Source organism: Myxocyprinus asiaticus, chromosome 44 (assembly GCF_019703515.2).
Source record: "Myxocyprinus asiaticus isolate MX2 ecotype Aquarium Trade chromosome 44, UBuf_Myxa_2, whole genome shotgun sequence".
In the NCBI taxonomy this organism is placed as follows: domain Eukaryota; kingdom Metazoa; phylum Chordata; class Actinopteri; order Cypriniformes; family Catostomidae; genus Myxocyprinus; species Myxocyprinus asiaticus.
Window position 1 is genome coordinate 21,544,478 of NC_059387.1, and position 22,456 is coordinate 21,566,933.

Consider the following 22,456-nt stretch of genomic DNA (forward strand, 5'->3'; position numbering starts at 1 on the left):
TTCCTCAATTGTGTGAAAAGGTTTGTGTAACACTTTACAATAAGGTTGTATTAATTAACATTATCTAACATGAACTAAGAATGAACAATAATTAATAAATATAGCACTCGGTTAATGTTAATTTCAACATATACTAATATTTTTTAAACATGTATACAGGCTAACATTAGTTAATGCACTGAGGTAACATGAATTCGTATTTTCATAAATGAACAAACCATGATTAATAAATGCTTAAAAAAAAATTAATTGCTACTTCATAATACTAATGCATTTGCTAATGTTAACAAATAGTACCTTATTGTAAAGTGTTACCAGAGTTTGTATACTGAATGTTTGCATAGCCAAAAAAGTTGACAAGTGAATGTAAAAATAAAAGTGTAAGAACTGGCCCTTTTGTTAAAGTATCAATGATGAATGAAAGACTTGTGTAATGCCAACAGACACTAAATTAAATAACTCGACCACTGGAATTCATGAAACAGCATTTATGCAAATGGCGTAACAGAGAACAGTAACACAATCTCAATACGACAGCAGTATTGAACACAAAGAGCTGGTCATCTCTTGGGAATAATCTGACATTGAAATAAGAACAACTTCGTAAACAATCATATCTTATGAGCTAATACCCAGTCATTTTTAAGTGTTAAATTGCTGATATATTTTCAGTCTTTTTTTTAAAAGTTTGTCCATTTGTTTTGTTGTTTGTCATTTTCCACCTCAATTTTAAAATGAGGATCATGGCACCTTCGGTATTAAGAGATTCTAATATCCACAATAATACAAGAAAATAAAGCAGTTTTGAATTGAACACAGCTTTTTGCTCTGTATTTTTCTCTTATAGTTCTAGCTCTTCAGAAAATGATGTCTGAATGTGTTTGTGTGCATTCAGCATGATTAGACATTAATATTAAAGTTTGTCTCACACACAAACACACATGTCGGGAAGCTAAGCCTTCAGCTCAATTTTCATCAGCTTGTTAAAATGTCACTTATTGACGGAGGAAGCTTTGAAGGGGTTGATTTTTTGCTCTGCCAGAATGAGACAATGAGATCACACTCTTAAATACTTAGTGTTTTCTGTAAATACATCCTGTAATTATTAAGGTATGCATCATCATACCTTTCTACCGCAAAATCCTGAGAAGCCATTTTGGGCTTAAACTCACTACAGAAGTTTTAAAACAAAGGGTGTCTGTTCTGAATGTAAAGTGCCAATGAAGGTGATGCTCATGTGAAATTGTCCTTTTGATGTATCAAATGGTCTAATGCACAGGATTTAGGAACAGAAAGTCTATTTGTCTTTCCTGTCTTTTTGTCTGTCCAGCAGTCTCAGTGAGTGGGAAGACTCCGACTCCGAGAATTCCAAAGGTGCAAATGTGTAACCCTAATAGGAGAGGCAGAGCCTGTACAGTTCAGTCATTGTCGGAATGCATGTTTAATGCATGTCAAAAGCAAGAGGCTGTTTGACTGGCACTAACAGTCAGAAAGCATGGACCCCTCAGTCAGTCTGGCTGTCTTTGAGTTGTATGGGTCAAATGAGAAGGTAAAAGTGCCTTGCATTCAGTAGACGTCTTTTCAGTTCTTCAGCGCAGATTGGCCATGACTTGTGGGGGAAATTTGGGGACATGCAAACACAGTCACACGGTCAGTCCACTGTTTCACAACAGAAAAGAAGATCCCTTGTCAAATTCAGTATTGCAGTCATGTCAGAAGCTGTGCATTCCCAGCTTCTTTTAACTCATTGCTGGATGCAGTTTTCCTGATTTCTTGGTACAGTGCTCTTGTTGCTTGTTTTTCTTAAACGGGTTCAGGGACTGATGCTTAAAGAGTTGAAAGAAAGATTAACGCATGATATGAAAGAGTCAAGTATCAGTGTAAGATATTTAGGTCATCTCTAAGGGTCTACTGTTCATGTTTTCATCAGGTTTTCTGCATCTGGGCATGATGTCGCCATTGTCCTGGAGCCATCTGTAGGGCAGACGACACCAGGGAAGAAGGACAAGAGGGGAAAATGGGTTGACCGGCAACACAAGCTCTTGTATATCACTCTAATTTAAAATGTTCATTTATTGAATCCTTCGCTCTGTTGTGTCAGGGGGCATCTCTCACCCCCCAGGGTGGACTGCTTGGAGAAAAGGGGGTGGGAGACGTTAAAGTTGGAAACCCTCCATGGGAGCTTCACACTGCTGGAACAGGAATTGTTGCTGCTGCATGTCAACAGCAGGGGCCAGAGCCGGATCTTCATCATCTGTGCTGAAGTAGCGCTCGATCAGGTCAAAGGCCTTCTGATAGATCTCCTGGTTCTCATGGCCCTGAAGAAACTCCAGCTTATCCAGTCCTGAGACAATGCAAAATAAAAATATAAAATATATACTGTACATAAATATATATAACAAGATTCTGCACCTTTAAAATAATTTATCCATCTGTATATAGCAATATCTTATGGAATTTGTTAACTTTCCATTGACTTTCTTATTACACTTTCCTGGTCTTACTGTTCATGGTTAATCAGTCCCTGTTACTCCAAAGGGAAAAAAAGCGCTTTTATAATCTTTCATCAAAATATAACATTTTGCTTTGCCTCTGGAACAAATGTATTTTCCGGAAGACACATTATTTTTCCAAATCTCTCCTTCAACCACCAGTCATGTAGAAACCATGCCATCTAGCTGCTAAAATGCTTACAACACCGCCCCCCCCCCAGAAATACATGGCATTTAGCTCAGAAATACATCGCATTATGCAAGTAAAACAGGTTGCAAATGACGTTTCATGTTGACTTCCACAAGTGAGGTAGATGTCTCTTTATCATCAAGTGTGACTGCAAACATACCATAGGCCTCCTCAATGAGGCCACAGTAGAAGTTGATGCCACCTCCTCGTTTTGCTTCTAGCTCACCCAGTCTTAGGATGTTCTCCAGGCCATTCAAGGCCACCTGTACGATCTTTGAATCCATCAGTGTCAGGAGGTCACATAGGGGTTTGATGCAACCAAGATCAACAAGGTGCCTGAGGAAAGAATCAAGGCATTGAAATATACAGCTGCCTTGGTTGTCCCCCTTTGATAAAGTCTACGAGAACATTTAACTTACAATTACAATACTTCTGAATGTACTGTAAATCTGTCAGTAAAACTGAATATGTTCCATACAAGTAAAAGTTGCAAAAAGTCCCGGCTAAATGTAATTTAACCAGGTTCCTGTTTCTTTGACCAATGATATTTATGTTTTTGCCCGGGTAATCGTGATTACTAGACCTTAGAATTACAGATGATTTTACAAATCATTTGATAGAAACTGCACTCACAAAAAGTTATTTTTAGCCAATGAAATCTTTTAGAGCCATGAATAACTCAAACTATTATATTTACCACAGGAATATCCAGGAGATTAAGATTTTATTATTTCCATGACTTGTCCAGGCCTAGGTTTTCTGTGACCAGCTCTTTGCACTCATTGCAAATGAGCATTGTACCAATTGAGGGAAATCTCAGTTGTTACTGGTTTCCATTGTACCAGTTCTTTTTAGAGACTCTTTAATTTTACCATCATATTAACCTAAACATGAGCACTAACAAACGGAAGGGGGTCTCATGCTGAGACATGACTCCTGCACCCCTCTCACCTGATTTGCTCAGCAGAGCCACCAGATGTAGCATTTGTAATTGCCCACGCTGCCTCCTTCCTTGTACGGAACTCAGCAACTTGTAGAATATGGATCAATGGGGGAAGCAAGTCTGCATCGATCACCATCTACAGGTTACACAGATCAAAAGAGAGAATACGGTCATCCAGACACTAAGATGAACATTCAGTTAATCAAAACATTCAGCTGTTCAAATCTGGACATACCTGTATTTGCGCACGGTTTCCAGCTGTGATATTGGAGATAGTCCAACATGCCTCTTTCTTAATGGACTCTTTTGGGCTACTCAGCAAGTGAAGGAGACTTTGCAGGGCAGAGCAGTTAAGAATCACCTGTTCATGAGATGCCATAAAGTAATAACCTTCAGATGTGTTAAGCCCAAAGCAAACTGAAGTTGATGCAATAGCAATACCATTAGAGTAAAGAGCATATGAGAAAGTGTCAATAACTGTTTCACCTGAGTCTGCAGATCATCTCCCGTGACAATATTCCCCACAGCTCTTAAAGCAGGGGACACCACTTTATATTCTGCATGTCTGCAAAAAATATATAAAAAAAAATACCTTGAAAAGCGGTTCATATTCATTTAAATTTTAAATAGCAGCCACAAAAATACTTATTCAAGAAAAGTCCCATTAAAATGGACTTAATCCAAAGCTATTCATTTTTGTTTCTATTGTCCCAGCACTTAATTGTTCCATCTATATTTTCTTACAGCAGTAGCTCCACTAGTCTGCGGCAGACTCCTGAGTCAATGACAGCCTGGATCTTCTCATTGGGTCCGTCAGAGAGATAAGAAAGAGCCCAGCATGCATCAGCCAGAATGTCGGTATCATTCACAAAGAGCAGCCAGGAGAGAACACTCAGACACGGTGATACCTGTATTAAAAGGCAAATACAATGCACACACAGCCTTGAGCATAAATTTATATCATGTTCTGGACTGAGCCAACATAACCACAATAAAGCGCCCACACACACCACCCACAATGTAACACCATTTAAGTTTGTTGGTACTGAAGAGAAGTCAGAATTGACTTTTCATCTTTCAAGCTCTCCTCATTTACATATATCATTCGGCAGGGGCTTTTATCCAAAGCAACTTATAAGTGCAACAAAAGTTATTAGTCATATTAGGAGCCAACAGCACCAGCTGTAAAGATAGTCCTCTGACAGCAACTAACTGTTGTCTTTTACTCAAATAGCTAAAGGCACAATAGTTATCACAGTAGCTCCCTTGTTTGAGGGTTGCCTCTTCCTGTAACGATTACATTTCCAAACCAGACCAACCACTATGCTAACATCACTTAACTTATGAAAAGAGAGGGTGACTGTACCTTGGTGAAATCTGGAGGTGGGTTTTTCCCTCTGCACAGGTTAGACAGAGCCCACACTGCATTCCTCATCATAGTCAGACGATTTTGTTTTGCCAATAACCTGCGAGGAGAATCTGCATTATTAGGACGACCACTAAACAGTACATTTTCAAAAGCGAATGGTTGCATGACTTACTGTACTAGAGAGGGCAGAATGTTGCAGTCCAGAACGTAGTCCCTGCACTCTGTGCTGTCTCCTGCAATGTTGCCTAAAGCCCACACCGCCTGCAGCAAACACAAAGGCCGCCAACATCAAACAATGATTGACCCTATTACCATTTTACAGCTTTCTATGCTTCAAACAAGCATGTACAACCAAAACATAGAGATAAATCAACAGCTGATGTGGTTAAAGTAGGCAATTTGGCTTCCTCTTAATGTTATACTATAAACTTGTCTAGAATTAGGCCAATTGGAAAACATAATTTAGCAATTAAATTAACCTACTATCATACACAAATAATTGAACTTTCCTTAATTAGGCCTATTTGTGCCCCTTCAAATAGAAAAGTTTAATTCCATTAAAAACCCTAATATAATTAGGACTGGGAAATATTACAGTTTAAATATCATTCTTCTTTCTGTTCATGCAGTGAAAAACTGTGTGGAAAACATGCCTTTATTATTATGACAGAGATTTTTGGTGTATTTGACTTCTTACATTAAACATTTTGAAACCATTTGGCGACAATGGTCAAAATTATGGATTTTTAAAGCCATTTACAGTGGATGTAATTATTTTGATATGGAAAAAAACACTCTCCTATCCCAACTTAAAGGGATAGTTCACCCAAAAATGAAAATTCTCTCATCATTTACTCACCCTCATGTCATCCCAGATGTGTATGACTTTCTTTCTTCTGCAGAACACAAATTAAGATTTTCAGAAGAGTATCTCTGCTCTGTCGGTCCATACAATGCAAGTGAATAGTGACTAGGACTTTGAAGGTTCAAAATGAATGAAAGAGGCATACAAATAATCCATAGAACTCGAGTGGTTAAATCAATGTCTTCAAAAGCTATATGATAAGTGTGGGTGAGAAACAGATCAATATTTAAGTCCTTTTTTACTATCAATGTCCACTTTTGACCAGCCCCAATCAGTAGGTGGTTGAATGTGAAAGTAACTTCCACACTAGAATGTGGAAGTGAAAAGTGAAAGTGTAGATTTACAGTTTAAAAAGGACTTAAATATTTTTTATCTGTTTCTCACCCACACCCATCATATTGCTTGAGAAGATATGGAATTAACCACTGGAGTGTTATGGATTACTTTTATACTGCTTTTTGGTCTTTCAAAGTTCTGGTCACCATTCACTTGCATTATGAGGACCACCAGAGCTGAAATATTCTAAAAAAAAAAAGATTTTATGTTTTGCATAAGAAAGTAAGTCACACACATCTGGGATGGCATGGGGGTGAGTAAATGATAAGAGAATTTTCATTTTTGGGTGAACTATCCCTTTAATATGCAGAAACAATTGTAAGTAATTTGTTGGTTGAATTCCCTGAAAAGTGTCAGCGGGACTATCTGTTGGTTCGGCCAATGAGAGGTGAAAAGTGTGTTCAGAAATCTGTACCGTCAGAGTATGTACTGCTTTTGATGAAAGACGCACTTTTTGGTCGATGAAACAGTACGTTCTTTAGGTATGCATGAATGTAGTATGAATAGATTCCGGACATACTTCATCCGGAAATGTGGGCATCGTCCTGTGACCCGAATATCTGATGTTATTACACTAACCACGAAAATACTTAACTCTTAACTTAAAATAATTAACTTTTAGTAACTAAGCACAAGAAACAACTTACTTGGTATATATCGAACTCACAGTTGAAAAGAGCCGTCCGATTCACGATTCTCCACCGGTTTTTTAAATCCAGCACTTTGAACGTAATGTCTCCTCAGCTCCCATGGCATTATGGGACTGTAAAGTGTCCAGTCGATCCGCACGAAATCTCATGTAGAATTGTCCAGAATCTCGCCGGAAAATTTAGGTTATCAGGGTACTGAATGAATACTAAAGATTCAGACATACTCCTCCATTGGCAAACTGTTTTTGGCATACTATCCACCTTTTTCCTAAACGCGGAAGTGTTCCATGATTCATAACGGATGCCTGTTTTCTATTTCCGGTCTCTAGTGTTTCACTCGCATCGGTGTACGTTCTAAGTGGATAATGAGATGTTTAGAGTATTACAATTGTAAAACTTGTCAAAAGAAATACATGGCTCTATATTAGTGGGTAGATGACATGACGCGATGATCCAAGGTTAGTTATGTTGATATCATTAACTACTTTGAGTTATTATGACAGCCAACAACTGCACAAGTTGAGCCAGAAATTAATTTTTTACTCCATCTAACACTTAAATGGTTTATGTTATCCATCTGGATCGTTTGTTTTGGTAGTTTTTACATTGCTTCTTGAGACCAGAAACATAAAACAGGCAATTAGAACCCTAATGGCGCCGCTCAGTGGTTGCCCAGGAAAACTGTGGATATAGTAGGGAAGTATGGATATTCAGATGCAGTGAATATTTATTTTTGCAATTCCCTTCAGTGGTGAAGAAATTACACACTTAAAATACATAAATACTGATATTGAACATTGTGAAAAGGCTGAAAAACACAGAGCTATACATTTTTAGCTATATTGCTCAGTCCTTATATACATATAAAAAATATGAGCATTTTTACTGAGTTTACTGGGAATCATACCTGCTCCTGTACATCTTCGAAATCAGAGCTGAGCATCTCAATGAAAATGGGCACTGCCCCAGCCTGGATGACCACGCGCGTCTGGTGGGATGTGCCTGAAGCGATGTTGGTTAGAACCCACGCTGCTTCGAACTGCAAAGAGACAGACGCCTGTCACCATACTGCAGAGAGCCATCCACTAATGCACCATACAAGAGCAAAGGGGATTAAATACAGACAACGAAGAGACTTGCAAAATCTACACATTCCAACAGAATGAGCCTGTGCTGGGAGTGATCCATGCTTGATGACTCACTGTCTCACTGCTGTGACTTGGTGCTTAGTCTCACAGGCTATTCTTCTGGCACTAGGGTGTATGATTAGTTTTATTATAACCCAGATCCAGCTTATTAAGCTTACCTGTAGTGTGCAGTTCTCCCTTCTTTTCAGGAACTCGACAAAACGCTCCACGACGCCAGGGGTGGCAATGACCTCATCAATTGGGGGATTAGGTTCTAATAAAGGGTTATAAAAAAATTAATTAGCAAGTCCTTTTCATCATAAATATGATTATGTACATGCTTGAATTTCATTCTTATGGGTTTTTCACCTTTAGATAAGAGTTTTCTGAAGCGCTGTGTGCCTGTAAGCTGCTGTTCAGGAGAGCTAGAGAAGATCATCTGTATCATGTCCTCAGATATAATGCTTCCCTGTGATGGAGATGGAGAGAAACACAAAAGATGAAGTCAATGGATTATTTTTATCAATAACAATGTACAAGTCAGACTAACTATTGTTTAACATTCTCACCGTGATTTGGTCCATGTTGTTGGCCTGTGATTCCAGGTATCCACTGTCTGACATTCCATCCTCTTCCAGTGTTCCATCCTCCTCAACTGTGGCCACATTTCTGCGCTTAAACAGCTGAAAGAACCAAGCGATTCTCAGGCCACTGTGGTCAAAAATACCAAGCTGTGCCACACATCTGACTCCTGATATGTTGCACTTCCTTCCCCAACACATTTAACCCTATTACCAGTCAAAAGCAACACAGTTTCCAAATTTGATCGACACAACTTTCTCTTTTATGACTAAAACCTGCACTTAATGAAATGTCTGTAAATAGACTTTGACCAATTTAAATGGCACTTTAAGACCTTATTCCAAAGACAGTTTAGCAGAAACTGACCAACGGTATTAAAATTAATGGGAGAAATTGGTAAGCCCAACGGATGTAGAAAAGGATGTCCCACCTTACAGGTAAAAGAGTCAATCCTCTTTTCGATACAGACATTGCCTGTCAGTCAACTTGAGAATGTGCATGCGCATTAGCAGAACCAGCCTGAAAAATTGCCTTTTTTAGTGTGATCTGAGTTAAACATGCACAATTTATGCTACCATTGTTGTCTGACTTTAAATGTTCTTTGATCGTAATCTTTACCAGTCGTTATGGAGATGTCTGTCTTTCCTCATTCAAGAAGATAGAAGCTGTACTTTTATGCCACTTGTTTACTTTGAAAACAGCTGCCAAGGAGTGTTCCAAAGATGGCCACGGAATGGAATGACTTGCCTTCTTCAAGGAGACTTTGCTTAATTTTAAAATCTCAGATCTTATTTACCTTGTATATACAGTACATTCCTTTAAAAAAAATAAAAATAACCACCCAGGGTAAAATAAAAATGCATACGAGAGTTGATGATCTGAAAACCCACAGTCACTTCTTCAATTCTCTTACTTGTTCATCTTTCTTTTGTTTGCGAAGTTGCAGGCCTTCCTCTTCCCTCCTCCTCCTCATCTCGTCTGTGTTGAGCGATTTGTTTTTATAGCTTTTGAGACGTGCATTGTCCTTCCCCTGACTCATGGTGTTGCCTACTGGAAAGACATGATCAAAGCAAAATGAACACAAGAGAAATCAGCAAGCCTCATTAAAACAGTAGCATGAGGATTTCAGCTTGATCTCAGTTAGATGACTGCGTTGACAGATCGTTTAAAAAAAAAACATCACTGAATGTCACTTGTTTCCATCAGCAGTGGACACATACACCAATGACAACATATACATTATACATCCATCGTTGTTTGACACTTAACTCATCTGACAGCAACAAGGAAACGCTGAATGTTGACGCTGTCTGAGCTGTAGCTAACTCAAACGACATTGTCAGTCACTTCAGTGCGGTTTTAAACCATCAAACTGAAGCATCTGTCGAGGTTTTGTAACAATATCCCACCAGTTTATTTAGCCAGTCTGAATAATCTCATATTGTGTCAGTTTGTCACATGGAAACGCAGATCCCAAATACATAATCAACACAGGTCAAGGCTTTAACTTTCCTTCCACCATCACTTCTTAACCGACTACGTTGAATATTTTGATATTAGTAAGAAACACCGCCAAAATAATCTGCCAATATGTCTTCTTATTGGCAGTGGCGCTTTATCCCGCAGTGAAGGGGAGCGACCAATCCAACAATCTACACCTCAAAAACACCCCGCCAAACACACAAATTCAGCCCCACATACCGTCTATAAAGCGGAGACCATCGATACAAGTCAATGAAATTTTATTTTAGGTGTTCACCAAATAGAGATCATCGATTGAAGGGCAGATTTGTTAGTAATATAGTCTTAACACCAGACTCGCCTCACCCTCCCAGATCTGCGCAGCAGCCTCTGTTAGCTCCCTTGCTAACCCACCCACAACAAGGTTGTCCGACTTCTTGTTCTTATTTATGTTTTTAAAAAAGTATCTTTTTATTTGTATATCCTTTACAGGAAATAAAACAGTCTAAACAAAAATAACCCATTTAAACGCACTGACCTGTGAAAACGATCTCGTTTATTCCTGCGTCGTTTCAGCTGCTACCGTTCAACCTCCGCCGGTATGGTGATACTGCGCATGCGCACTGAGAGAGGACATCGTGTTCGAAGCGCATGTCTGGTTGCCAGTTTTGTGTAAGGAGGCTAGTGAATAATAGAGGGTGATTTTGTGTTTGTGTTCACTTTTAAAGAAATGTATGTAGATATGTAGTAGATATTCACCAAAATCTACACAATCTCCATACTTTGTCTGTGGTATAGTCACTCTCATAATTTTTTTTAAAAAAGTATAAAAGTAATTTTTAACGAAACTGTTGCTCTCTCTCTCCCTCTCTCTCTCTCCCTCTATCTCTCTCTCTATACACACACACACACACACACACACAGGGCGCAAAAATGGGGTGTGCAACATATGCAGTGCATAGGGGCGCCACACGAGGGGGGAAGGGGGGCGCCAAAATCATACCTTTTAAATCCCCTATAGGCTAATACCTTACAAATCACCAAAACCACAATAATGAAAGAATGTATTTTATTTAACTTTTATTTGATTTATTAAATGTAAAAAATAAAAATTAAAAATAAAAATTAAAAAAGAGCATTTTAAAAGGGTTCAAATATGTATTTTAATTTTTATTTTATTTTATCAAGAGGTAACTTCATAGCTACCGCTCACCCTCTGTTTACCGTTGCTCTGACTGTCACATTACAAAAATGGTCAGAGGTGGCATACGTTCTGGCCTGGGGAGCAGAACAGAAAAATGAAAGATGGAAAATGAAAAACAGTGCATTACAATTAAGAAAACAATGCCCAGGTGGATAAAGAGAGATTGGTATGCTTAACTTATCACTTTATCACTTGAATTTAACCAATATTTAATGTTGCCAAAAGCTACAGATGGCCAGCTAATATAAATATTAGTTCATTTCCGAGTATCTATTCTGTCACAGTTATGCAAAAAAAATTTTGGGAATGGGCGTTCAATCGCTTTACATTTAGCGAGAAAAGTGTCCAACCTATACTTGGGCTCCTCTTACTAAACATAACTAATGTTGTTGTCTCGCTGTCAAACACGACGTGAGAACCACTGGATGTGGTGTGAGTAAATTACCTCAGGAATTATTGAAAAACACCTTGATCAATTATTAAATATCAGCCTCTTCTTTATTTTCTTTCTTTTTTTGTTTAGATGAAAAATAACGATGCAGATAAAATTAAATTAATAATTTGTTTATGTTTTTATAACTAAACAGTTTCATTGCGTACATGACTATATATAGAACATCTAAATTAAATTATAAATATAAAAGTTCGAATTAAAGGTGCAATATGTAATATATTTACTGTACTACAGCATAAAATTATCATAATATGTTATCAGAGATTTAGGAAACATGCTAAATTGAAATACTGGCTTCTCCGAAAACAATGCAACAGCTATGCTTGGCCTGTGTGATCCCGCCCACTGCCCATTTCCCAATAGTATTTCGACACCCCGGGTTGCCAGATTTAAAACAAGTTAGTAGGCAAAGGATATTATTGGCGCGCTGCAGCCATGGAAGCCAGCAATACATCTAGTTAACATTGACAGAGTTATAAAAAATTAATAGTTAGCAAACAATTAAAACATTACAAACATATACATTAGCTGATCAAATTACAGTGTAAGGCTCGTCGCTTGCCATTGTCATTTTGCTCGTTCCTGTATCGTCAACCTGGCAACCCGCGTGAGCTTCGAGTCTGGGGAGGAGGGTTGCGGGGAAGATACAAACCCCTCTGCTTGCATACCGCTCAATAGTATATATTTGCAAACAACCCTTTTATTTTAAACGGTTTCTTTTCAAGAATCCATTGAAAACAAGCAACCCCTTAGACCCGACCATCATTTAAAAGAATGGCAAAGACCTGTCTGAACTGAATTGATGTTAAAGGTCCAGGTATACTTTGTTTTTCTGTGTTCCAGACTGGCTTTGACCTCAATGCCTTTCAAATTATACTCTGTTGAATAGGAACGCATTCGGTACATAGTCACACTATGACTGATTTATGATACTCTTTTACTAGTCAACGGCAGGTGCATGCGGCGACGATTCACACAGACGAAGACTGTCCGCATGTCGAGAAAATCTGGACTGCACGCAGACAGTCTGTGCAGACTGTGATAATGACGAAATCTGCATCACACATAGGGTACATCGGGGTAAAAGGCACGGTTGGGGTAAAAGGCCTCTAGGGGGTTGAAAGTGATATCGTGTAGATACCGGGGCAATAGTTATAGGGCACAATTTCTCAACCAATGCAAATAATTTTGAGACAGACTGCTTTTTTTGAGAAACAAATTAAGATGATGTTTCTCAAAAAAACTACTTCAGAAAAAGTCAACCTGTAAATTTCAAACACATTTGGCATTTTATTACATCTCAAGTATTCTATAAACAAACTAATCTCTATTATGATTGGATGAGTCAATGTGAGCCCACTTTGAACATTTTTCATAACAAATCTATTCGCCCCACTTTAAAAAAAAAACCCCAGTGTGTTTAATAGGGGTCTTTAACCCCAGCAACATGGGGTCTTTTTACCCCAAATGCTATCCTTACACTTATTGGACAGTTATTGAAAAATGTTTGATTTAATGACCTTAAACAAAACTGAAAATGATAAATACGTATTTTGTCTTAAAAGAAGTGTGTTAATTTCAGGGATTTTCATTAGCCACATAAATTTGCAATGTTTTAAAAAATAATTAAAATTAGATCAGATTGCCTCAAAATCAACTTTTAGACACCACACGCAAAGATCTCACAGAACAGGAAAAGTTCCAGTGTATAGTGACAAACAGGTGTTTAGGAAAGTTCTGTGGGATAAAATCAAATCAAAGGAGCCTTTTACTCCGCAGAGCCTTTAGCCCCATTGTACCCTACCGGTCATGGAGCGATTAGCATTGCGGACAACCAAAGTATACATTGGTAGGCTTTAAGCCCAAAATGTACTTTGTTTTATTTGTATGGGTACAGTTGAAAGCTCTTGCCAAAGTATGCCATGTGCACAATCTCAGACGGTCAACGTATTTGCACTGCGACTGCTATGCAGTACTGGACTTTCTCTTCAGGAGTTTAGACCCATAAAGATGTCTGTTTCAGAATATGTGGACTGAGGATGTGTGGTTTGAAAAATTGAGCTGCATGCTTAAGGCCCAGGTATTTGTTTTTACTTTGTACTTTGTTTTCTTTCTTTCTTTCTTTCTTTCTATCCATCCATCCATCCATCCATCCATCCATCCATCCATCTATACATACATACATACCAATGTATGAAATACTGTATATCTGGCTTACTACCAGTTAATTAATTCATTTGCCTGGCTTACTTATCTAAGCTTTCTGACTGAATATAAGCTAACAAAACTCTAGAAGGAGCATTGACAGCCATGTTTCTTATGGCACGGGTACAGTTTTTATATTTATTCTCTGTAATACTGTAATTTAAAAAATCTCATCAATGTGTGGACTATGTTCTTCAAATTTTCCATACAGAAAGATGTTAATGTGAATGAGCAAACCGATAATGACATTTCAAACAGGCATTTGGAGGGAAATATTCAGTGTTACAACTGTGGCCTACTCCATTAATACTACTGTACTTTGGAACTTAGGTTATAAATGGGTGTGCGTTGTTAATTATCTCATTTATGACTATTGTAAATAAAATGGAAAGTTGCAAAAAACGAGCACAAAGATTATATTGGGTTGTTGTGGTTGTGTAAGGCTTATTTTTATTTTATTTTTTTTTTTTACTGTTTACAAGAGACACTTCAGGAGCAAAACTGTAGGCCTATAAGTATAGTAACATGAGAACTAAGCGCCACATTCGTAAATTCACATTTAACAACCAGAAAAAGAATCGCTGAATCAGTTTGTTGAAAAATGATTCATTGGTTCGAATGAGCCGCTTCGTTAAAATGAGCCATACTTCCAAAAGCTAACAATCAATCCTTCCCATCCCAACAAAATAAAGAAATGAATCTGGCAACTTTAATGAAATAATGCGATGCGCAACAAAGTCTCATCAAGTCCAGTCAAATCTTGGAATATTTAGCGTTGTGATATTAGATATAAATACGTCTATTGGTTTTAATTTCGAAGCACGTAACAGTAGCACGAACCCTCAAAAAATTTCGAAGTGTCTTTAACCACATGTTTGGTCGCCAGAGGGCAGCGGATACTAGTCCACACCGGTATTTTAGAGCTCGTAGGTCTACACAGACACACTGGAAACACAGTGGGGCACAATAAACTTTTCTACTGTCACTGTGCACGGCTGTCTCTGTACTACTGTTAGAGATGACATCATATCAGGTTCTACGGCGCTTGTGTCTGTTTGCAGTCACCAAACCGGTTTACCATGGTAGAGTAATCACAGCATGTGGACTGAGGACTTCCACCATCAATCACAGTGACAGACAACCTGATCCAGGTAGAGCTGCAAGTACAAGTGGCAGGTTCCATCAATGTGTCTCTAATTATGTTCTCTCAAAATATGTGGATTTAATTTAATCAGATATTGGCAGATTGATATAGATCATTTTTTTCTCTACCTGATAGTCAACGATATGAGTCCGTATTTTAGTGTCTTCGTTGTCAGGTAAAGTACTTTTATTATAAGAACTAGACTTCGTTCGGAAAGCCAAAGTTCAATTTCCAGTTAATTATCTCTACTTGATAGTCAACGATGGATGGCGTACTGCAAAGTATGTATTTTTTCGTTTATTTTATTTATTGGGTCTAAGAATACTATTACTAATGTGCAGTATTTATGCTAATTATAACACACTAATACCAATGTAGTAAATTTGTAAGTTAAGGGTCCTTTAATGAACAGACTGTCTTGTGATTAAAGTGTAGTAAATTGTAACAACTAAAACACTAGCAATTCTTTTGTTTTTGTTTTTCTGCTGATAACAGCACATTGATTGTTAAGTCCAGTTTTCTATCCCATTAGCCGAACTAAGCTATAGTTCGGGAACTATTTGTACAGTCTTTTGTGTTTTTATGTGTTTATTGCCTTTTATTACTAGGATCTTGAAGTAAAATGTTTTATTGTTATTATTTAATGTTTACACTGTTAATAATTAATGAGAATTAATTAATTGGAATTAATAGAATGTAAATTCTGATGTTGTGATGGTATCATTTTGCCTTGGTCTTAGTATTATACTTAACTTTTCGACTTTTACAATTTCAGTGACAGATGTGACATACGAACAGCTCAAAGCTATGTTGGCCAATCACAGCGTACAGCTATTTGACGTCCGGAATCCAGATGAATTCCAGGCTGGCCGAATTCCTGATTCCACCAACATTCCATGTGAGTTACTGAACATAATGAATGTGTCATTCAAAACAGATTAATGTCTTTTTTCAGTGTGCAAACTTACATTCAGTTCTTTCTGTATCTCTCAGTGGGACAGCTTGAGGAGTCACTGAAGCTACCACCACAGCAGTTTGAAGTGCAGTTTAAGGTGAAGGCCCCAAAAAAGGAAGATGATAACATAGTTTTCCATTGCCGAAGTGGGAAAAGGAGTTTGTCTGCTCTTGAAATTGCTCATCGTCTTGGATTCATTAAGTAGGAAACTGAACACACAAATTATTAATGTTATACTGATCTTATTATGCACCCAGAAAACATTATACTGTATGTGGATAATCCATCTAACAAAATATTCCTTGTTGTTAGAGGCACTACTTGTTTTCTTTATCTTTTTCAGGGCACGGCATTATGCAGGTGGATACATTGATTGGGAAGCGCATGAGAAGTAACAGTATTGAGCAGTTCAACTCTACTCTAATCTTAGATTTGAAATCATATCACTCTATTATCATTATTAATCTGATCTTTTAATATGGACTAAACGAAAGATGTAAAGATTTGGAATGACTCAGTGTATTAAAATCATTAATAATGTAATTTTATAATGACTCATAAATGATTATAACCAATAAAGCATTGTTAAATAAACTGCAGTACAGCTGACCAGCAGTGTTAATCATATTTTGTTAAACCTATTCAGAAAATGGAAGGAAAAAGCCTAGTTTATTTGTGCAGAAAAAAACAACAGCTGAATTTTTTAAGCACTGTGCTTAATATGGGTTGTCCTTCAGCACTGCATGATTACCACAAGGTGGCAGTAATGCAATTAGGGAAATGCAATGGAAAGGTTTATGGCCAGCAAGCAAAGGTTTATGGCCACAGGTGCTGAGATGCTCATTAAACTGGTAGCTGGTTGGAAATGGTCGGCTACACCTTGGTAAATAGCCTGTCAGACTGATAGGCCTACTCAGCACAGATCAAGGCTGGCACATTTTTCACTGGACTGCAATCAAATCAACAGGCCTTCCCCGATTCATCTTGGAGAGAGTTATTTGAATGCCATCAATTTATGGTGTTACTGTTATTCAGGAATCAGAGTTATTGGTAGTCCATAATATCAGATTGAATCTGGCACACAGTATCTGTTTAATCTGAGCTTGGGCCTTTTTCTTCCTGAATGATTGATGAGAACAGACTATGGTAAGTATGTGACTGTGTCACTTTCACCCTAGTCATAATGAGGTCCACACCATTGAGCTAGTTTGTAAAAAAATAAATCACTGTTTGCCACAGGGGACCTGAACATGCCCAATGTGTGTGTGTATGTATGTATAAATATATATATATACACACACACACACACACACACATATGCAGTTGTCTTTTAGTACAAATTATAAAATGCATTTTTTTAACGTACAATTTTCAGTTCACGACCAGGTGTGGGTCCTGTTAACTGGTCGCTTTGGTCTGTAACAGATATTTTTAGACCAGTTGTTAAAGGAATGTAACGGGTTCAATACAAGTTAAGCTCAATCGACAGCATTTGTAGCATAATGTTGATTACCACACAAAATTTTTTTTTTCGAATCGTTCTTAAAAAAAAAAAAAAGCAAAAATTGATGTTTCAGTGAGGCACTTACAATAGAAGCGAATGGGGCCAATTTTTTGGAGGGTTTAAAAACACAGAAATGTGAAGCTTATAATTTTATAAAAGCACTTGCATTAATTCTTCTGTTAAAACTTGTGTATTATTTGAGCTGTAAAGTTGTTTAAATTGTCATTTTTATAGTCCTTTTAGGGATTTAGGGTTTGTTGACATTACATCTTCATGGTAACAAAGTTGTAAAATTGGCTATATCTTTACACAGAAAAGGTTTGTAAGTGATTTTATCACACTAAAATCATTTTTACACGCATATCCTTTATGTCTTGTGGTTATACTTTTAAAACAGTGAGTATTGTAACATTCAAAAATTGGCCCCCATTCACTTCCATTGAAAGTAAAGAAAAAGAGGAACGAGTCTAAATAAATTTGTGTGGTAATCAACATTATGCCACAAATGCTGTCGATTGAGCTTAACTTGTATTGAATCCGGAACATTCCTTTAATGATCACATTGTGAGTGTGCCAGTGGAACGCGAATAGGCTACCTTGATAACTATAACATGATTTGGATTAATTAATACATTAATTTATTTTCCTTTCACCTAACTGGATCCAGTACATTACATGTTATATTTTACCTTCAAACTTGATCTGACAGCAACCATTGGAACTAAGGAGAGCATGCTTCGTGCGTAAAAGACCGCTTGGAGATGGAGTGAAGCTGTCTCACGTATTCTGAAGCCATCCGAGCGAGTCAAGCTCTTTGCGAAACCAGTTGGGGACTGGCTGCAAAGACGTATTCAATTCACAAAAACCGAGAGTGGAAGTATTTCTGGATTTCTGGGGCTGTGCTTTAATAAGTTTCACATATGCGATGCTCACCCGGTGCGCGTTGAGGATGGAGTCCCTTGCTGACCGTAGAACGAATGGACGGACAAATATAATCTCGGACAAATTTCATTCAGAAGAGGTTCCTTTTCGGTTCTTCATTGGAGAAGCTTAACAGGTAGACACACTGTAAATTGTGTAATGTACTGCTGGAATGCCCCAGTACAGAAATGATAAATATGAATTGATGTTATCCAAGGCAGTCTCATTAAACGCATGCTTTCACACTGCCATTTTCAGGGTGCATTTTTGCAGATTATCAACAGCATATTTTTATTTTTTTTTTTTCGTCAGTGAGTGTGACCTTATAATTAGCACTGAGGAAACAACTTTTTCATAATCGATCGATGCATTTTGGAACATCAACCATCCATATCAAGGACTTCATATAATATAACATATCATAACCATTATATTATCACACCAAGACTGTATTTATATTTCAGTTTGTATTTTTGGATTAATAAATATAAATGATGTTTGAGGCTATTGTAGCTATAGGCGATATATAAGATATTCCTGTGATATGACAATTTGGAGAGACAGGGGTTGGTTGGCACACAGTTTATTGACACTCTTGATCTACACTGATTGATGTTAAAATCTGTTAAGGTGAAGAAAACTTTTCCTTTTATATGTCAAAACAGAAATGTAAGATCTCTGCTAAAAATATTATTGAAATAATACAGAGAAAGATTTTTAAAATATATGAATTATGGTTAATTAATAGTGATGGGTATCAGTTATATTTTCATATAAGATTTGTAAACCAGTGATAAGCTATGCTGGCTGACTAACATTGTTTAAAAAATGAGTGTGAGTGGTTTTGGTTGGCACATTGACTTTGGGTTGGTTGGCACATTGGTTTTTGGGTAAGTTAGCAAATTGGGAACAATAAAGAATATATTACCTTCGTAAACACTATTTACAAACACAATACCTGTTCACACACACACACACACACACACACACACACACACACACACACACACACATTTTATTTTCAATAAAACATAGTTTAGTATGTTTTTTAAGCGATTTGGATTATGGAGACACTAGAAATGTCCTCATAAACCACATTTATAGCATAATACCCTTGTAATTACCAGTTTGTAACCTAAAAAAAGTCCTCGTAAACCACTTAAACCTGCCCACACACACACACACACACACACACACACACACACACACACGGTGCAGCTATCATTATGAGGACTCTCCATAGACATAAAGATTTTTATACTGTTTGAACTATAGATTCTATCCCCTAACCCTAAACCTAAACCTAACCCTCACAGAAAACTTTCTGCATTTTTACATTTTCAATAAAACATCCTCGTAAACCACTTAAACCTGTCCCCCCCCCCCCCCCCCACACACACACACACATGTTGGTGCATCCATCCTTATGAGGACTCTCCATAGACATAATGATTTTTATACTGTACAAACTATAGATTCTATCCCCTAACACTACCCCTAAACCTAACCCTCACAAAAAACTTTCTGCATTTTTACATTTTCAATAAAACATCGTTTAGTATGTTTTTTAAGGGATTTAAATTATGGGGACACTAGAAATGTCCTCATGAACCACATTTATAGCAGAATACCCTTGTAATTACCAGTTTGTAACCTAAAAAAAGTCCTCGTAAACCACTTAAACTTAAAGTCAATAAATATTTTGTGATGTTGAATGTGTTTTTGTTTTGTTTTTGTTTTTTTACTTAAAATATAAGCTTTAATTTGCACCTGTGTAATTGGGGTATCTTAACATTTGTTCCCCCAGAGATATTCAGCAACGTATGAAAAGTTTGCCAACCAACCCCAGTCTCCCCTTCTTACAGTATCTTATTCTTGCATACCATCTGACATATAATTTTAAGATTTATGCTTGTTCAGGACAGGACATATTTTCACTTGAATCAATGTGCTGTATAATTGGCCTTAGTTTTTTAGTTCAATTGAGCCTTCACATTCTAAAACACCTGCTGTAATTCTGGAAAAATAGAAATCCTGTAAAATACTCTTTCTCTTACATATATAAAAATATATTGTTCTTTCTATTGTTGCTATCAATCAGCACAAATTTCAGTTACTTGAGCAGCTGATTGGGCTGATTTGAAAGCTGTACTTTGTCAGTTGCATATAAAATCACCTTGTGATATCTCATGCTGTGAAGTCTTTCTGCAGAGTATAAAATTCAGGGACACCAGCACAAGGACAAGGCTTCAAATAGCTTCACAGATATAGACACATTAGAAAACTTATAATTTATGTAATCATGACTTCTGGTGTCTCTGATGTTTGTGTTTTTGCTCCCCTAATCAACAGCTGTTCTCTTTCCCCAGACCTTCAACACTCATGGCATTGTTAAGCAGCACTGAATTACTCTGGAATGACTCAGACAATTCTTTCACCCCTGGGGGAAACTCCAGCCTGGCACCAGGCTTAGAAGAAGGGAAGAGGAATTACTACGCCATGCTGTATTCCCTACTTATTCTGGCTATTGTCTTTGGGAACGTTCTAGTGTGCATAGCTGTGCTTCGAGAGAGGGCTCTCCAGACTACCACCAACTACCTGGTGGTCAGCCTGGCTGTAGCTGATCTCTTGGTTGCCTCCCTGGTCATGCCCTGGGCGGTCTATTTAGAAGTGAGTACACAGATTAGAACCTACTAAATAGAGTAGGATGTTTTGGTTTTGATTTTATGGAAACATTTTACAGTAAAGCATCCATATTACACTAATTATATGACATTACAAGAATTACAATAGCAATATGTTATGAACCCTGTGGTTGTCACATTTTTATTGTGGATTGATTTTTTTTGTGTTTTGGGGTTGGCAAATGACAAAAGCAACCAGGTAAGTATACAGTGCAAAAGTAATTTATTAAGTACAACACCATAACGGAAAAAGTCAATAATAAATGGATAATGAGTATTTACATATAATACAAAAGTAAAAAAATACAAGCATGCATACACATACATACACTGGAATGTAACACCCCCACCCTTAAGAACAAATATATATGTTTTGTTCAAATTAATCCAATAATCAAACATTACACGATTAAACTCTAGAAAGAGCATTCGCAATAACATTATCTGCTCCTTTCTTATATTTAATTTCTAAATTATAACTCTGTACAATCAGAGACCACCGCATCAAGCGCTGATTCTGATTACACATACGGGACAAAAAAAAAAACAAGGGATTATGATCGGTATAAACAATAACAGGGAGATTACTGGAATCAACATAAACCTCAGAATGCTGCAAAGCGAGCAACAGAGCCAAAGCTTCCTTCTCAATGGTAGAATAATTCAGTTGGTTTTTGTTAAATTTGCAGCAGAAATAACTAACAGGATGTTCTATTCCATTCCCATCCTCCTGGAGTAGAACAGCACTGGCTCCCACTGCAATGGCATCAGCTTCCAATTTGAAAGGTAAAGCGCAATCTGGAGCAGTGAGAACAGGAGTATAGCACAAAAGGGCTTTCGCACTGTCAAAAGCACGTTGACACTCTTTGGACCAAATATAAGTTTTAGATGGACTCAGTAATGGTGTGAGGGGATGAACGACAGTAGAGAAGTTCCTACAAAAGCTACGATAATACCCAGCCATCCCTAGGACTTTACGCAGTTCTCAGCATGTAATAGGAGCTGGAAAATCAACAATAGCTGTTAATTTAGCTTCCACAGGGCAAACTTGACCCTGACCAACTTCCTTACCAAGATATGTTACAGTAGCTTGCCCAAACTCTCATTTTGCTAAGTTGAGGGTTAGGGAAGCTGCTGCAAATCTTTCAAACACCATTCACAAAAGACACACGTTCATCCCAATCTGACGAATATACAACAACGTCATCTAAATATGCACTGCAGTTGGGTACATCTGCTAGTATGATATTTATGAGATGCTGAAATGTTGCGGGTGCATTTTGCAACCCAAAAGCCATGGTAGTATATAGCACGGGCAGTGAGTGGAACCTGCCAGTACCCCATTAATAAATCCAATTTACTCACAAAAC

General features: G+C 37.5%; 3 protein-coding genes across 7 annotated transcripts in view; 2 read left to right on the plus strand and 1 right to left on the minus strand.

The window, feature by feature from the left end:
• Window positions 1–473: 473 nt before the first annotated feature.
• Window positions 474–10,677, minus strand: LOC127434793 (importin subunit alpha-5-like). 3 transcript variants are annotated; one of them, XM_051687773.1, is made up of 14 exons: window positions 10,554–10,677; window positions 9,468–9,604; window positions 8,542–8,655; window positions 8,342–8,441; window positions 8,152–8,246; window positions 7,753–7,884; window positions 5,167–5,255; window positions 4,992–5,091; window positions 4,370–4,533; window positions 4,112–4,190; window positions 3,861–3,986; window positions 3,634–3,761; window positions 2,843–3,018; window positions 474–2,344 (listed from the first exon to the last, which is right to left on the minus strand). In XM_051687773.1, the coding sequence occupies exons 2-14, from the start codon at window positions 9,591–9,593 to the stop codon at window positions 2,157–2,159; spliced, it is 1,617 nt and encodes a 538-aa protein (XP_051543733.1). In that variant the 5' UTR covers window positions 9,594–9,604; window positions 10,554–10,677; the 3' UTR covers window positions 474–2,156. The 3 variants fall into 3 exon arrangements, with proteins under 3 accessions (XP_051543733.1, XP_051543734.1, XP_051543735.1); XM_051687774.1 differs by having other exon boundaries at window positions 9,468–9,601; window positions 10,554–10,632; XM_051687775.1 differs by lacking the exon at window positions 10,554–10,677 and having other exon boundaries at window positions 8,542–8,760.
• Window positions 10,049–16,603, plus strand: si:ch211-161h7.8 (thiosulfate:glutathione sulfurtransferase). Of its 3 annotated transcripts, none has more exons than XM_051687782.1 (4): window positions 10,049–10,439; window positions 15,798–15,920; window positions 16,016–16,178; window positions 16,321–16,603. In XM_051687782.1, the coding sequence occupies exons 1-4, from the start codon at window positions 10,289–10,291 to the stop codon at window positions 16,370–16,372; spliced, it is 489 nt and encodes a 162-aa protein (XP_051543742.1). In that variant the 5' UTR covers window positions 10,049–10,288; the 3' UTR covers window positions 16,373–16,603. The 3 variants fall into 3 exon arrangements, with proteins under 3 accessions (XP_051543742.1, XP_051543743.1, XP_051543744.1); XM_051687783.1 differs by lacking the exon at window positions 10,049–10,439 and adding an exon at window positions 13,823–15,029 and having other exon boundaries at window positions 16,321–16,602; XM_051687784.1 differs by lacking the exon at window positions 10,049–10,439 and adding an exon at window positions 15,037–15,303 and having other exon boundaries at window positions 16,321–16,602.
• A 1,912-nt stretch (window positions 16,604–18,515) lies between these two features.
• The window catches only part of drd3 (dopamine receptor D3), a 29,474-nt gene continuing 25,533 nt past the window's right edge, over window positions 18,516–22,456 (plus strand). The window contains exons 1-2 of the mRNA XM_051687781.1: window positions 18,516–18,538; window positions 20,772–21,072. Of these exons, the coding sequence (XP_051543741.1) occupies window positions 20,785–21,072 (288 nt within the window). The 5' untranslated portion in view covers window positions 18,516–18,538; window positions 20,772–20,784. The remainder of the gene's footprint in view (window positions 18,539–20,771; window positions 21,073–22,456) is intronic.

Excerpts from the sequence above, each read along its gene's own strand:
- LOC127434793 (XM_051687773.1), bottom strand. The coding sequence starts at position 9,593 with ATGAGTCAGGGGAAGGACAATGCACGTCTCAAAAGCTATAAAAACAAA. Across the intron at positions 5,256-7,752 it reads TCGAAGATGTACAGGAGCAG|GCGGTGTGGGCTTTAGGCAA; the intron begins GTATGATTCCCA and ends TGTTTGCTGCAG. Across the intron at positions 3,019-3,633 it reads GGCTCTGCTGAGCAAATCAG|GCACCTTGTTGATCTTGGTT; the intron begins GTGAGAGGGGTG and ends TTCTTTCCTCAG.
- si:ch211-161h7.8 (XM_051687782.1), top strand. The coding sequence starts at position 10,289 with ATGAAATTTTATTTTAGGTGTTCACCAAATAGAGATCATCGATTGAAG. Across the intron at positions 10,440-15,797 it reads GCTAACCCACCCACAACAAG|TGACAGATGTGACATACGAA; the intron begins GTTGTCCGACTT and ends TTACAATTTCAG. Across the intron at positions 15,921-16,015 it reads TGATTCCACCAACATTCCAT|TGGGACAGCTTGAGGAGTCA; the intron begins GTGAGTTACTGA and ends TGTATCTCTCAG.